This window comes from Stegostoma tigrinum, chromosome 4 (genome assembly GCF_030684315.1).
Source record: "Stegostoma tigrinum isolate sSteTig4 chromosome 4, sSteTig4.hap1, whole genome shotgun sequence".
Classification (NCBI taxonomy): domain Eukaryota; kingdom Metazoa; phylum Chordata; class Chondrichthyes; order Orectolobiformes; family Stegostomatidae; genus Stegostoma; species Stegostoma tigrinum.
In genome coordinates, this window is record NC_081357.1 from 23,831,222 (window position 1) to 23,844,728 (window position 13,507).

General features: G+C 44.1%; 1 protein-coding gene across 5 annotated transcripts in view; it reads left to right on the forward strand.

Annotated features, from left to right (window-relative positions):
* traf3ip2a (TRAF3 interacting protein 2a) overlaps positions 1 to 13,507 on the forward strand; it is a 95,693-nt gene that overhangs the window by 67,448 nt on the left and 14,738 nt on the right. For 4 of the 5 annotated variants that reach the window (XM_048530263.2, XM_048530260.2, XM_048530262.2 and 1 more), the window contains 4 exons: positions 1,211 to 1,422; positions 3,291 to 3,379; positions 5,349 to 5,417; positions 10,112 to 10,228. In XM_048530263.2, the coding sequence (XP_048386220.1) occupies positions 1,211 to 1,422; positions 3,291 to 3,379; positions 5,349 to 5,417; positions 10,112 to 10,228 (487 nt within the window). The remainder of the gene's footprint in view (positions 1 to 1,210; positions 1,423 to 3,290; positions 3,380 to 5,348; positions 5,418 to 10,111; positions 10,229 to 13,507) is intronic. The other variant, XM_048530264.2, reaches the window with a different exon arrangement.

Sequence of the window (13,507 nt, forward strand, 5' to 3'; positions counted from 1 at the left end):
TGAACCTGCAAAAGACACTAGTTAGACCTCAGCTGGAGTAGTCTGCACACTTCTGGAAGGATGTGAATGCATTGGAGAGGGTGCAGAAGATGTTCACATGATTGGTTCCAGGAATGAAGATACACTGGAGGACTTAGAACCATTTTCCTCAGAGAGAAGAAAGCTAAGGAGAGAAGTTTGGAATGAAGTTTTCAAAGAAATGAAGGGTTTCAACAGAATAAATGGGAAGAAGCTATTCTCACTCATAAAAGAATCAGGAACAAGTGGGTACAGATTCAAGCTAATTTTCAACAAAAGGGGAAATGCAATCTGAGAGGAAAGCTTTTTCACACAATAAGCATTGGGCTCTGAATGCACTTCTTGGATGTACAGTACAGTTTGTTTTAATTGAGGCATTCAGGAAGTCATGAGATGGTAATTGAATAGACATAATGCACAGGGTTATGAGGAGCACGGCATTCGAATTGTAAAGCTCACTCACAGGGGCGATGCAGACATGCTGGGTCAAATAGCCTCTTTCTACGCAAAAACCATTCTGAGATTCATCCAAAACTTTCTGCATCCTTTTGGATTATTAATGCGTTTGTCAGCATCACGTTCGTCTAAACAACTGAAGTGATGGACCGTGGGATCACCGAGGGTGTGCTCTACCGGAGCACACGTTGTGCACCAGCAAAGGAGCCAAGACGTGTTTTGCTGTACTGTGGTGCTGCCGTGTCCAGGAGATGCCAGGCTCTGCCGGTTTCCAGCACCTCCAGTTCCAGCATTGTAATTGCAGTAGAATGCCCACCGACAGATCAGTCAGAAGCTGGATTGCAGCAAGATCCAAGAGGCTTCTGACCTTGGGAGGGTGCAAATTTCTGTCCAGGAGATTCTTTCACAAGCTGGAAAATCCTAACCAGGGCACCGCCACACAGCATTAGCCAATGAATCCAAATCTGGGCCTAACTTTACGGATCTGACAGCTGGTACATCAATGGCATTGCCATGTGCACAGATTATCTCCAGCTGGCACTAACAAAAATTCAGTTAATGATTCATCCCTGGATGCGCATCCCCTGTGAATTTCCATTGATAAAGACTGGCACTTAAGTAAGCCTAGAAAGTATGGTAAAAATATGCATAAATTGCTTCAGTCCGTATTCTGAATAAAGGGATGAGATTAAGGTACCTCTGTTGTCAATGAAATTCTGCTTTTTTTTCGCCTTAGGAATCCCAGTTGTGTAAATGCCAGAGATTTGTGTTGTGAGGCAGCTGGACATATGGCTGCTGTTGTCCCTCAGCATGATGGGCTACCTCTACATGAGAGAGATCACATTGCCTGTGCTTATCCTATCCCCTACAACAACACAAGAGACATTTCCACCAGCAGCACTGATGGACAGGGCACTGTGCGAACTGTGAACCTGCCAGATGCATTAAGTAAGTCTGTTGTTTCTGTCACTGTCCTCTCGTCAATAGGAGACACTCAGAGAGTTCTTAACGTAGAAGGTCATGCCTCACACAAACCTTATCGAGTTCTTTGAGATTGTGACTAGAAAAGTTGATGAGGGTCGAGCTGTGGATGTGGTGTATATGGACTTCAGCAAGGCATTTGATAAGGTTCCCCATGGTAGGCTCATTCAGAAGGTCAGGAGGAATGGGATACAGGGGAACTTAGCTGTCTGGATACAGAATTGACTGTCTAACAGAAGGCAGCGAGTGGTAGTAGAAGGAAAATATTCTGCCTGGAAATCAGTGGTGAATGGTGTTCCACAGGGCTCTGTCCTTGGGCCTCTACTGTTTGTAATTTTTATTAATGACTTGGATGGGGGCATTGAAGGATGGGTCAGCAAGTTTGCAGATGACACGAAGGTTGGAGGTGTCGTTGACAGTATAGAGGGCTGTTGTAGGCTGCAGCAGGACATTGACAGGATGCAGAGAAGGGCTGAGAGGTGGAAGATGGAGTTCAACCTGGATAAATGCGAGGTGATGCATTTTGGAAGGTCGAATTTGAAAGCTGAGTACAGGATTAAGGATAGGATTCTTGGCAGTGTGGAGGAACAGAGGGATCTTGGTGTGCAGATACATAGATCCCTTAAAATGGCCACCCAAGTGGACAGGGTTGTTAAGAAAGCATATGGTGTTTTGGCTTTCATTAGCAGGGGAATTGAGTTTAAGAGTCGTGAGATCTTGTTGCAGCTCTATAAAACTTTGATTAGACCGCACTTGGAATACTGCGTCCTGTTCTGGTCGCCCTATTATAGGAAAGATGTGGATGCTTTGGAGAGGGTTCAGAGGAGGTTTACCAGGATGCTGCCTGGACTGGAGGTCTTATCTTATGAAGAGAGGTTGACTGAGCTCAGACTCTTTTCATTGGAGAAAAGGAGGAGGAGAGGGGACCTAATTGAGGTATACAAGATAATGAGAGGCATAGATAGAGTTGATAACCAGAGACTATTGCCCAGGGCAGAAATGGCTAACACGAGGGGTCATAGTTTTAAGCTGGTTGGAGGAAAGTATCGAGGGGATGTCAGAGGCGGGTTCTTTATACAGAGAGTTGTGAGAGCATGGAATGCGTTGCCAGCAGCAGTTGTGGATGCAAGGTCACTGGGAACATTTAAGAGACTGCTGGACATGCATATGGTCACAGAAATTTGAGGGTGCATACATGAGGATCAATGGTCGGCACAACATTGTGGGCTGAAGGGCCTGTTCTGTGCTGTACTGTTCTATGTTCTATGTTCTAAGGTGCAGGGGGACTACCTAAAATCAGAGCAAGCCCTTTCCTCATTGGCTTTCTTGCTCCAGATTGAAATAATTTGTCCTATCAAGGGACAGGCCAGACCAGCATGACGTGACCACGCTCGGGCACATTGCTATGGCTTTTTAAACGAGACCCAACATCAGAATGACTCAAAGGCATTGGTGAGGTCAGTAGGTGGACAGTACAAGTAAACTTGACTGCCCTCACTGATGCCCCCGTTAAACCTGGCCCAGTATCTGGCCACATATTACTGCAAGTGAGATCTTGCAGTGTACAAACGGGCAGCTCGGTTTGTTTCTATATCAGTGACTGCAATCTCAAGTCATTCCATTGATAGTAAAGCATTTGAATTACAGATGTCAAGAAAGATGCTATACAAATACAGGTTCCTTCTCCTCACTCACATACAAAGTAAAACATTGTTACTTCTGTTATTGCTCTGACTTGTAAATCACATCTTTCTGGGTTTGACTGATGTTTTGATAACCATAATGGAAGCACAATGAGTTGAGTGGATTATCTGAAGACACTGTTTCTTTTATAGGAAAGGTATTCGTTACTTACTCTGTGGACACAGCTAATGAAATTCGTATCTTTGTGAACTTCCTGCGTGTTAACGGTTTTGAAACAGCAGTAAGTAATGCTCCTAGGCCAATTACACACCAGTTATTCCTCTGACAAAGGTCCCAACTTGTCAGCCTTGCCCCATGCCTGAGGCATGGTGACCCACAGGTTAAACCATCACAAGCTGTTTCTCGCAAATGAGGGAGCAGCCCAATGGCTGGACAGGACTATAGTGACTTTACCTTTATCATACATAGTCTTCCTGAAGAACCAGTGTAGGAAGCAATATTGACGAGCAGCTCTGGTTGTTTTATTTGTCTAATTTTCACAGACGGAGAATTTTGAAGCTTTTGGAATCTAACCAAATGTCTTTACATTACAAATAAGGAAAGAAGATTAATGTCTGAGGAAGTAAGAGTTAAGTAACAGTATACATACAAAAATTCAGTGATAAGAAACAAGCGTTGTACCGGATGGATATTTTCACAGAGGGTAGAGGCTTGCAGTTGTTTTCCCCAAGGATGGACCAGCTTTAGACCCAGTATTCCTTGTCTTTTTTTTCAGTTAGGGCTTGGAGCCAGATATGAGGAGCTGCATTATTATGTTTCCAATGGTAGGGTACTTGGTCAAGTAGGAAATCATAATGAAGATAATTATAGACTTGTGGACAACATAGACAGGATGATGAAATGGGCAGGACTATGGCAGATCCAGTTCAGTATCAAGGAATGGGAGCACCTTCACCCAGAGAGACTATATCATATAAAAGTGAAGATTTGAAAAAAGAGTAGATGAGCAGGGGACCCTGGTGCCCATTTACACAAGTCCTTTTAACTGGGATGGCAAGCTGATGGAGTGGTTAAAAATGACATTGGTTACTTGTAGTTATAAGGAGAGAAATTGTACCCAAAAGGACAGTTGCTTCCCCTTGTCAGAAAGTCTGGCACCAAAGGGTAATATTGAAATGAGGAAAGTTTTATTTTCTGAAGAGAGTAGTGAGCCTGTGGAATTCTTTACCACAAAGGACTGTAGGAGCTGGGTTGTTAAATACATTTAAGGCTGAGATAGATGGATTTTTAGTCCATAACGAAATCAAATGTTCTGGGTAAAAGGCAGGAAATTGTTGTTGAGGATTATCAAATTAGCCATGATCTCATTGAATGGCAGAGTGTACTTGATGGGCTGAATGGCCTACTTCTGCTCCTGCCTCTTATGTTCTTATGGAATAAAAGCTAAGTGGTCATTCTAGAATTCCCTATAACATCTGGTTAGGCTCTGCTGCAGCGTCTGAGGACACTACACTTTTGGAAAAGATGTAAATGTGAACAAAGGACAGAAATGGTCCATCAGGAACAACAGACTTCAGTTATGCAGAAGTTCTGGTCATGTAAGGGATGTTCTCCTTAAAACAGAGGCATTTATAAAATGACTAATTCAAGATGGTGAGAAAGTTTTATTATGCGGGGTAAAGAAAATCTATACTGCCTAGTGAGTTGGTCGATATCCCAAGGTCATGGACTCAAAATCCATATGGAGGATTAGGAGATTTTATTTTTTTTGTTTGGGTGATGTTTAAGATCTAGAACAGACTACCAGAACAGGTTGTGGAAACTGTTTCTGTGGGCTGTTATAAAAGCAAATTGGACATATCTGTGAGCAGGGGGAAATTACAGAGTTTGGGACAAAAAAACTGAAGTATGGATCTAGCCAGCACAGGTAAATGGCCTCCTTCAGTGCTGTAACTTTCAGTGATTCTAAGTAACACAAAGAAGAACAAAAACAAACTTACATCTACGTGTATAATGTTGCCTGGAGATCTCCATGGGTTCAAAGTCATGCCCTGTCATTATATTTTACTACTTGCTAGTACACTGCGATCCTGCTGTGCCTCAAGGATAACTGATTCTGTTTGAATTCTCATCCTCCAATTCATAATTTGATGGCTCTTTGCAAACCCTTGATTAAAGATTCTCCAGGTAATGGGCAACCTACAAATGTCTTGTTTAAATCGTCCAACTGCATTCTTATTGTTCAACAGATTGACATTTTTCAAGACTCTGTTCGTGGTATAGACATCATCAAGTGGATGGAAGGCTACCTGACTAACGTAAGTACTTCAGCACAATGAAGCATTGTTGGAATACAGAACTTGGAAGGTGCCAGCTCTGGTTCAGTGGGAGAAACTTTGCCTCTCAGTTAAATGGTTGTGGCTCCAAGACCCGCTCCTGGAAGTGAATGGGTAATTGTGCAGTCACTCCAGTGCCAATGTGCTGGGAAGACACCTTTCGCATCCTGGTGCGGTACTCCAAATAGATGGGTGGACGGACAGGTGGTACTGTTCCCGATATCCTGACTAACTTTGGTCAACTGGAATAAAATCACTAAAACGTATTGTTTGATTATTATCGCATTACTATTCCTGGGAGTTTTGCTGGGTGCAAAATGGTTGCTGTGTTTGTACACTCAAACAGTAACCGACGTCACTTAGAAATATTTCATTGGTTGTGAAAGTCTTTATATAAATGCAACTTGACGTGAAAATTCAGAGTAGCACCATACACATTTTTGAAGATTTAATCAATGCAAAGTAATTTCTCTCAACCGAACAGGTGTTATCTACATTCCTTTTGAAAAGTTCTAAGTGGATAGCTTTTCTCTCAGACTGCTGCTGGTTTAAAGCAGTGCAGCGAATTAGTGATCCCAGATCCAATTGTCAGCCTTGCTGTACGGGTTTCCACTAGGTAGACTGCTTTGACTTCAATCATGTTGCGATAAAGAGGAAAATAAATCAACCGGGGTGGGTGGGAGGAGGCTGCAGGGGGTGCAGAGCGGTGGGAGGGCACCTGTTCACTGTCTACTGCTGAATGGCCACAGTGGCTGATTCAATTCTAGCCAACAGATTGAGATCAGCCAACAAAAAGCAGACCCAAATGGTCCCAAGTATTAGCCTCTCTGGATCTGAATTGGTCTTGGCTCCATTTGAACTATACAACATGCATTCGTATAACAAATTTGTATGGCACTGTGGGAGGCGATGGCCTAGTGGTATTATTGCTGGACTGTTAATCCAGTAACCCAGGTAACATTGAATCATGGAATCCCTACAGTGTGGAAACAGGCCCTTCAACCCAACAAGTCCACACCAACCCTCAGAACATCCGACCCAGACCCATCCCCTATAACTCAATTAACCTACACATCCCTGAATATTACGGGCAATTTAGCATGGAATCATATCTGCCTAACCTGCACATCTTTGGACTGTGGGAGGAAACCCACGCAGACACGGGGAGAATGTGCAAACTTCACACAGTTGACCCGAGGTGTTTTCAAACCTGGGTTCTTGAAACTGTGAGGCAGCAGTGGTAACCACTGAGCCACCATGACATTCTGGGGACCTGGGTTTGAATCCCGCCATGGCAGATGGTGGAATTTAAGTTCAATAAAAATCCAGAATTAAGAGCATTATGTTTCTTCTCAGGAGGGAAAAAAATCCATCTGGTGTTCTTTAGGGAATGCAACCACCATCTTTACCTGGCCTCGCCTATAAGGGAGTCTAGATACACAGGAATGTGATTGACTCTTAACTGCTCTCTGGGCAGTTAGGGTTGGGTAATAAATGCTGGTGTGCCAGTGATGTCCTCATCCCATGAATGAATTTTTACAAAACACCTTTCAAAACGGCAGAATAGAACAAACCAACTTTACAGCCAAAGAAATACCAGCCTTTTTTGTCCTTTGAGGTGAAGGTGTTCATCATCTGGGATGTTTGGTTGGGGTTTTGTTGAAAACAAAGGTGACAGCGAAGCCTGATGCCACCCTCAAAGGCTCTGCAGTGAACAGCATGGGATTCTGCAGGTGAGTGAGCTCAGGCCGAACAGCTCCCTGGGGATTTCCCATCTCTGCGTTTTCTCTCTGCTTCTGATGTGCATTTACTTTCACAGGAGGCACTAACTTGTGGTCGCTGTTGCAAAGCAAAGTCTTGCAGACACTAATAAAATAAATGACTGGGTAAGCTGTTGCCATTTTTGTGCCAAATTCGACAGCAAGAGCTTGTGATCATAGAACATAGAACATAGAACAGTACAGCACAGAACAGGCCCTTCAGCCCACAATGTTGTGCCGACCATTGATCCTCATGGATGCACCCTCAAATTTCTGTGACCATATGCATGTCCAGCAGTCTCTTAAATGACCCCAATGACCTTGCTTCCACAACTGCTGCTGGCAACGCATTCCATGCTCTCACAACTCTCTGCGTAAAGAACCTGCCTCTGACATCCCCTCTATACTTTCCACCAACCAGCTTAAAACTATGACCCCTCGTGCTAGCCATTTCTGCCCTGGGCAATAGTCTCTGGCTATCGACTCTATCTATGCCTCTCATTATCTTGTATACCTCAATTAGGTCCCCTCTCCTCCTCCTTTTCTCCAATGAAAAGAGACCGAGCTCAGTCAACCTCTCTTCATAAGATAAGCCCTCCAGTCCAGGCAGCATCCTGGTAAACCTCCTCTGAACCCTCTCCAAAGCATCCACATCTTTCCTATAATAGGGCGCCCAGAACTGGACGCAGTATTCCAAGTGCGGTCTAACCAAAGTTTTATAGAGCTGCAACAAGATCTCACGACTCTTAAACTCAATCCCCCTGTTAATGAAAGCCAAAACACCATATGCTTTCTTAACAACCCTGTCCACTTGGGTGGCCATTTTAAGGGATCTATGTATCTGCACACCAAGATCCCTCTGTTCCTCCACGCTGCCAAGAATCCTATCCTTAATCCTGTACTCAGCTTTCAAATTCGACCTTCCAAAATGCATCACCTCGCATTTATCCAGGTTGAACTCCATCTGCCACCTCTCAGCCCATCTCTGCATCCTGTCAATGTCCCGCTGCAGCCTACAACAGCCCTCTACACTGTCAACGACACCTCCGACCTTTGTGTCGTCTGCAAACTTGCTGACCCATCCTTCAATTCCCTCGTCCAAGTCATTAATAAAAATTACAAACAGTAGAGGCCCAAGGACAGAGCCCTGTGGAACCCCACTCACCACTGACTTCCAGGCAGAATATTTTCCTTCTACTACCACTCGCTGTCTTCTGTTGGCCAGCCAATTCTGTATCCAAGCAGCTAAGTTCCCCTGTATCCCATTCCTCCTGACCTTCTGAATGAGCCTTCCATGGGGAACCTTATCAAATGCCTTACTGAAGTCCATATACACCACATCCACAGCTTGACCCTCATCAACCTTACTAGTCACATCCTCAAAAAACTCGATAAGGTTTGTAAGGCATGACCTACCCCTCACAAAGCCGTGTTGACTGTATTTGATCAAGCCATGCTCTTCCAGATGGTCATAAATCTTATCCCTCAGAATCCTTTCTAACACCTTGCAGACGACAGACGTGAGACTTACCGGTCTATAATTGCCGGGGATTTCCCTATTTCCTTTCTTGAAGAGAGGAATTACATTTGCCTCTCTCCAGTCCTCAGGTACGACTCCAGTGGAGAGCGAGGATGCAAAGATCTTCGCAAGTGGCGAAGCAATTGCATTTCTCGCTTCCCAAAGCAGCCGAGGACAAATCTGATCCGGGCCTGGCGACTTGTCAATCTTAATGTTTGACAAAATTTTCAGTACATCAGCTTCCTCTATCTCTATCCATTCCATCATGTCCCATCTGTTTCCCATCCGGAAGCCAGTTGGATCAGCAGGCTAGCCCGCTGCAAGGCAAGCAAACTGGTGACCGGAGAACAGTGCCCCCACGAAGGGGGAAGATTGACCATTCAGTTTTAAGGAGGTCAGCATGGTAGAGAAAGAGGCCACAGTCTGAAGAGAGTTTGAAGGTTTCTTTGGAAAACCAGTTACTGAAGAATCCAGCAGTTCCTGCTACTGTGTTGCTGTTGGCTTTCCCCACCCCTGGTGAGACACAGACAGCAGCTGTCCAATTTAAATTGGGCTCTCTAATTGTGCTGTAAGAGTTATATTTGGAAATGACCTCCTCTCCAAGGAGTCACTAAGGCCTCAAAACCCAATCTGATGGATTCAGGGAGCCTGTTTCCCACATGTAACCCTTATCTTCCCAACCATCAGTGATGAGAGATTCATAATGAATCTGTTGTATCATATACACCTTGCTGAGAGAACAGACAAAAAGCAGCACCACCCCATATACTGCATTGAAGTGTCAGCCTAGATTACCTGCACCAGTCTCAAGAATGGGCTGGGGCTCCATAGTCTTATAACTGCCAGACAATGGTTCTTCTACCAAGAGATCGTAAGAACTGCTGATGCTGGAGTCAGAGATAACACAGTGTGGAGCTGGAGGAGCACAGCAGGCCAGGTAGCATCTGAAAAAGGGTCCTGACCCAAAACGTCAACTCGCCTGCTCCTCTGATGCGGCCTGGCCTGCTGCGTTCCTCTAGCTCCACACTGTTATCTCTAGTTCTTTCACCAAGACAAGCCTGACACCTACAATTTGTTGATCATTTATTGAAAGTATGTTATGTATTATCAAAAATGATTCACAATAAAAGGACAGCAATGACTATCATCAGTTTGAATTGTTCCTTCTGAAACTATCCACGATATTGTAGCTGCAGTCTCACTCTTGACAATCCCTCATTGTTTTATTGTTCAACATGAAGGAATGGAAATTGTTGTGAGAGCAAGATAAAATATCTCCAAATTGTGACTGCTTGTGAAACATATTTCTTGGAATAAATGCATTCTTGGCAATAGAACTACAGCACTGTCTTAGCCAAATGTTGGAAGAATCATTGTTCTGCTCTTTTTGCTTACAGAGGGAAGTGATGATTGTAATCGCAATTAGCCCAAAGTACAAGCGAGACATTGAGGGAACTAATTCAGAGCAACTGAAAGATGAGCACAGTCTGCACACAAAGTACATCCACAGAATGGTGAGGAAATGGAACTCCAGTCTTTGATGTACAACTTGTTGTTTTAGTAATTGTCAAAAGTAATCCCAATAATAATGGCATAATTTAGATCAAAGACCCAAAGAAAGCAGAGACTTTAGGGTAAAATCTCTAGTAAGGACATGCTGGCTCCCTATGCTGTGAGCTACTCTCATACTAAAGGTTCTGCCGCACCACCCTCTGTCGTGCAGGAACCTACTTGGGCTCGTGTAGCAGAGGGGAACCACTTGCTGATCCAAGAGTACAAGAGTGTCTTGGCATTAACAAGAAATAGTTTATTGTATGTCAGCAACCTTTTAACAAAAGACATTGTTACAGAGACTTTGAGAAGGATTAGACATTTGACTTTAATTCACTTGAGATCCTAAGCAGTTCTACCACCAAGTCCACATGACATCATCACAGTGCGACATGCTTGTGGCACTCCTAAGTATAACCTCTTGATCCCATATACAACATGTTCAAAGCACTTATGCAACACATACAGAATGCTGATGATTACAGTCTGACCTGAGATTGAAACTAAAGCCCTCCCACCTTGGGTAGAGGGAGCAAATTGCTCATAAGACAAATAATGGAAAGTTAATGATTTTGAAATGTAAATCGCTAACATTCCCAATCTGCTTTTCAAAGTACTTCCTTTTCCTGAAGGCTGTGACTGCTGTCACATTATGATTCCCTGCATATTCTTCCTCTAATGACTCTTCTGTTACTGCTCTATCTAGTGACTCTTGTTAATACATCATTCCAAATGTACTATTCCACTGGTGATTCACAGGGATTGTCCCTAGATGTGATTCCTGTCAGGATAGTGTTCCACAGGGATTGTCCCTGGATGTGATTCCTGTCAGGATAGTGTTCCGCAGAAACTGCCCCTCTGGTGACACGGATATAGAATGGTTTCATGGATGCTGTTCTTTTCAATTTTTGATACCTGCCTGCTCAGAAAATGTCACTGGGCTGTTGGACAATGTGAACAGCCAAAGCTAGATTCTACACGTGGGCATTTTCTCACAGGAATTAATGGTTTCATCTCAAAAGCAGAAATGTTGGCTAATTAATTTTATCCTTCTTAACCTGGAATAAGGAAGCCAATGGTGCTGCATGCAGTAATGTCAGCTAATTCAGCATGTAGCAGAAATCAACGCTGCCACCTCTTGCGTTGCATGATTTGATATCAGTCTACAAGGTAGGGGTGGCATGCTGGCTTAGTAGTTAGCACTGCTGCCTTCCAGTTCCAAGGACATGGGTTCAGTTCCACCCTCAGCCGACTGTGTGTGTGGAGTTTGCGCATTCTCCGTGTGTCTGTGTGGGTTTCCTCTAGGTGCTCAGGTTTCCTCCCACAGCCCAAAGATGTGCAGGCTAGATGGATTCGCAATGGTAAATGCAGGGTCACAGGAACAGGGTAAAGAGTGTGGGTCTGGGTAGGATGCTCTTCAGAGGGTTGGTGTGAAATTGATGGACCAAACGGCCTGCTTCCACACTGTAGGGAATTCTATAATTCTAAGACTGATTTGCTCACTCACTAGAGTAATTCCACATGCCTTTAACCCCAGCAGAGTCTATACATCAAGCTGAATGCATGGCACTATTGTTTAATGTGCCCAGAGAAATGATCAAAGAGGCCACAAGACCAGTCTTAGAATCGTGCCTTTGTCTGGTTTTCCCTCATTCCTCAAACTGTACATTGTGTTACAATGCATATAACTTCTAAGAATTGGCATTCACCTTAACCTTAAAGTAATTATAGTTTACCATTGTTGCAAAAGAGGAAAATCTTCATCATCAGAGAGCATTGCGATTGCTTCATCTTGAATGTAATTAGCTGCCCGCGGGCATCATCAGACTCAGTGCCACGAACAAAACGCAATTGAGGAATTTCTTGGTTAAAACTGTATGTAATTTTCCTGTTCTGTATATTTGTTCTCATCCCGAACATTCCTTTTGTGTCACTCTCTGACATACAGCACATTCCACCCCCGAGCTAAACTGTCACTTTGATATGGGGATTTTTGGGTGTGGTGGAAGAAATGCTTCACTACAGTGTCAAGGATACCATCTAACACATTGTTGAAGAAAAGGCAACATTGCTTGCTCATTTGTAAGAGACTGCTGACTTTAAAGCTAGAATGGACATTCTGGTTAATGTCCACAATTTGAATTAGGTATTCCAGTAGCTTCCAGCCTCTCCATGAAGATTGGAGGAGACACTAGACCAAAAGCCTCATATAAATCAATTCATTTATTTTCCAAGAGCCTTTTCATGCCCTGCAATCTTGAATTGTCCACAGCTAGTGGTTAGTTTTTTGATCATTCTGTCTCCTGCAGAGGACACAGTAGAAAAGCTTCAAATAGTGTGTGTGAAAACCCAGTATAGATCACTGTTCTCCATAAGGTTTCTTCCTCATCTTTTAGGTTCAATAAAGCCTTCCACCTTGTGGCTAGAAATGATAAGCATGTTCGGGATCATTGAAGGTATCTGTGTCTCAAATTGAACCCTGTTGATCAGCCTCATTGAGCAGATCCCAAATCCTTTACTTGTCCTGGCACCGTACTCTAAGATCACAATGACCCCCCTTTGTTTGCTTAGAGGCTTGGCATGAATGTCTCCTGACCTACAACCCATCCAGTTAAAGACTGATCAGTGGGCAGCCCGGTGGCTCAGTGGTTAGCACTGCTGCCTCGCAATGCCATGGACCCAGGTTTGATTCCAGCCTTGGGCGACTGTCTGTGTGGAGTTTGTACACTTTCCCCGTATCTACGTGGCTTTCCTCCAGGTGCTCTGGTTTCCTCCCACAATCCAAAGACATACAGGCTAGTGGATTGGCCATGCTAAATTGCCGGTGGTGTCTAGGGATATGCAGGCCAGGTGGTTTATCCTTAGAAAATGCAGAAATACAGAAATAGGGTAGGGGGCTGGATTAGGTTGGGATGCACTTTAGATATTCAATATACAGTCACTGGACCAGATATAATGGGAACTGCAGATGCTGCAGAATCCGAGATAGCAAAGTGTGGAGCTGGATGAACACAGCAGGTCAATCAGCATCTCAGGAGCACAAAAGCTGATGTTTCGGGCCTAGACCATTCATCAGAAAAGGGGGATGGGGAGAGGGTTCTGAAATAAATAGGGAGAGAGAGGGAGGTGGATTGAAGATGGTTAGTGGAGAAGATAGGTGGAAAGGAGACAGACAAGTTAAAGGGGCGGGGATGGAGCCGGTAGAGGCGAGTGTAGGTGGGGAGGTAGGGAGGGGATAGGTC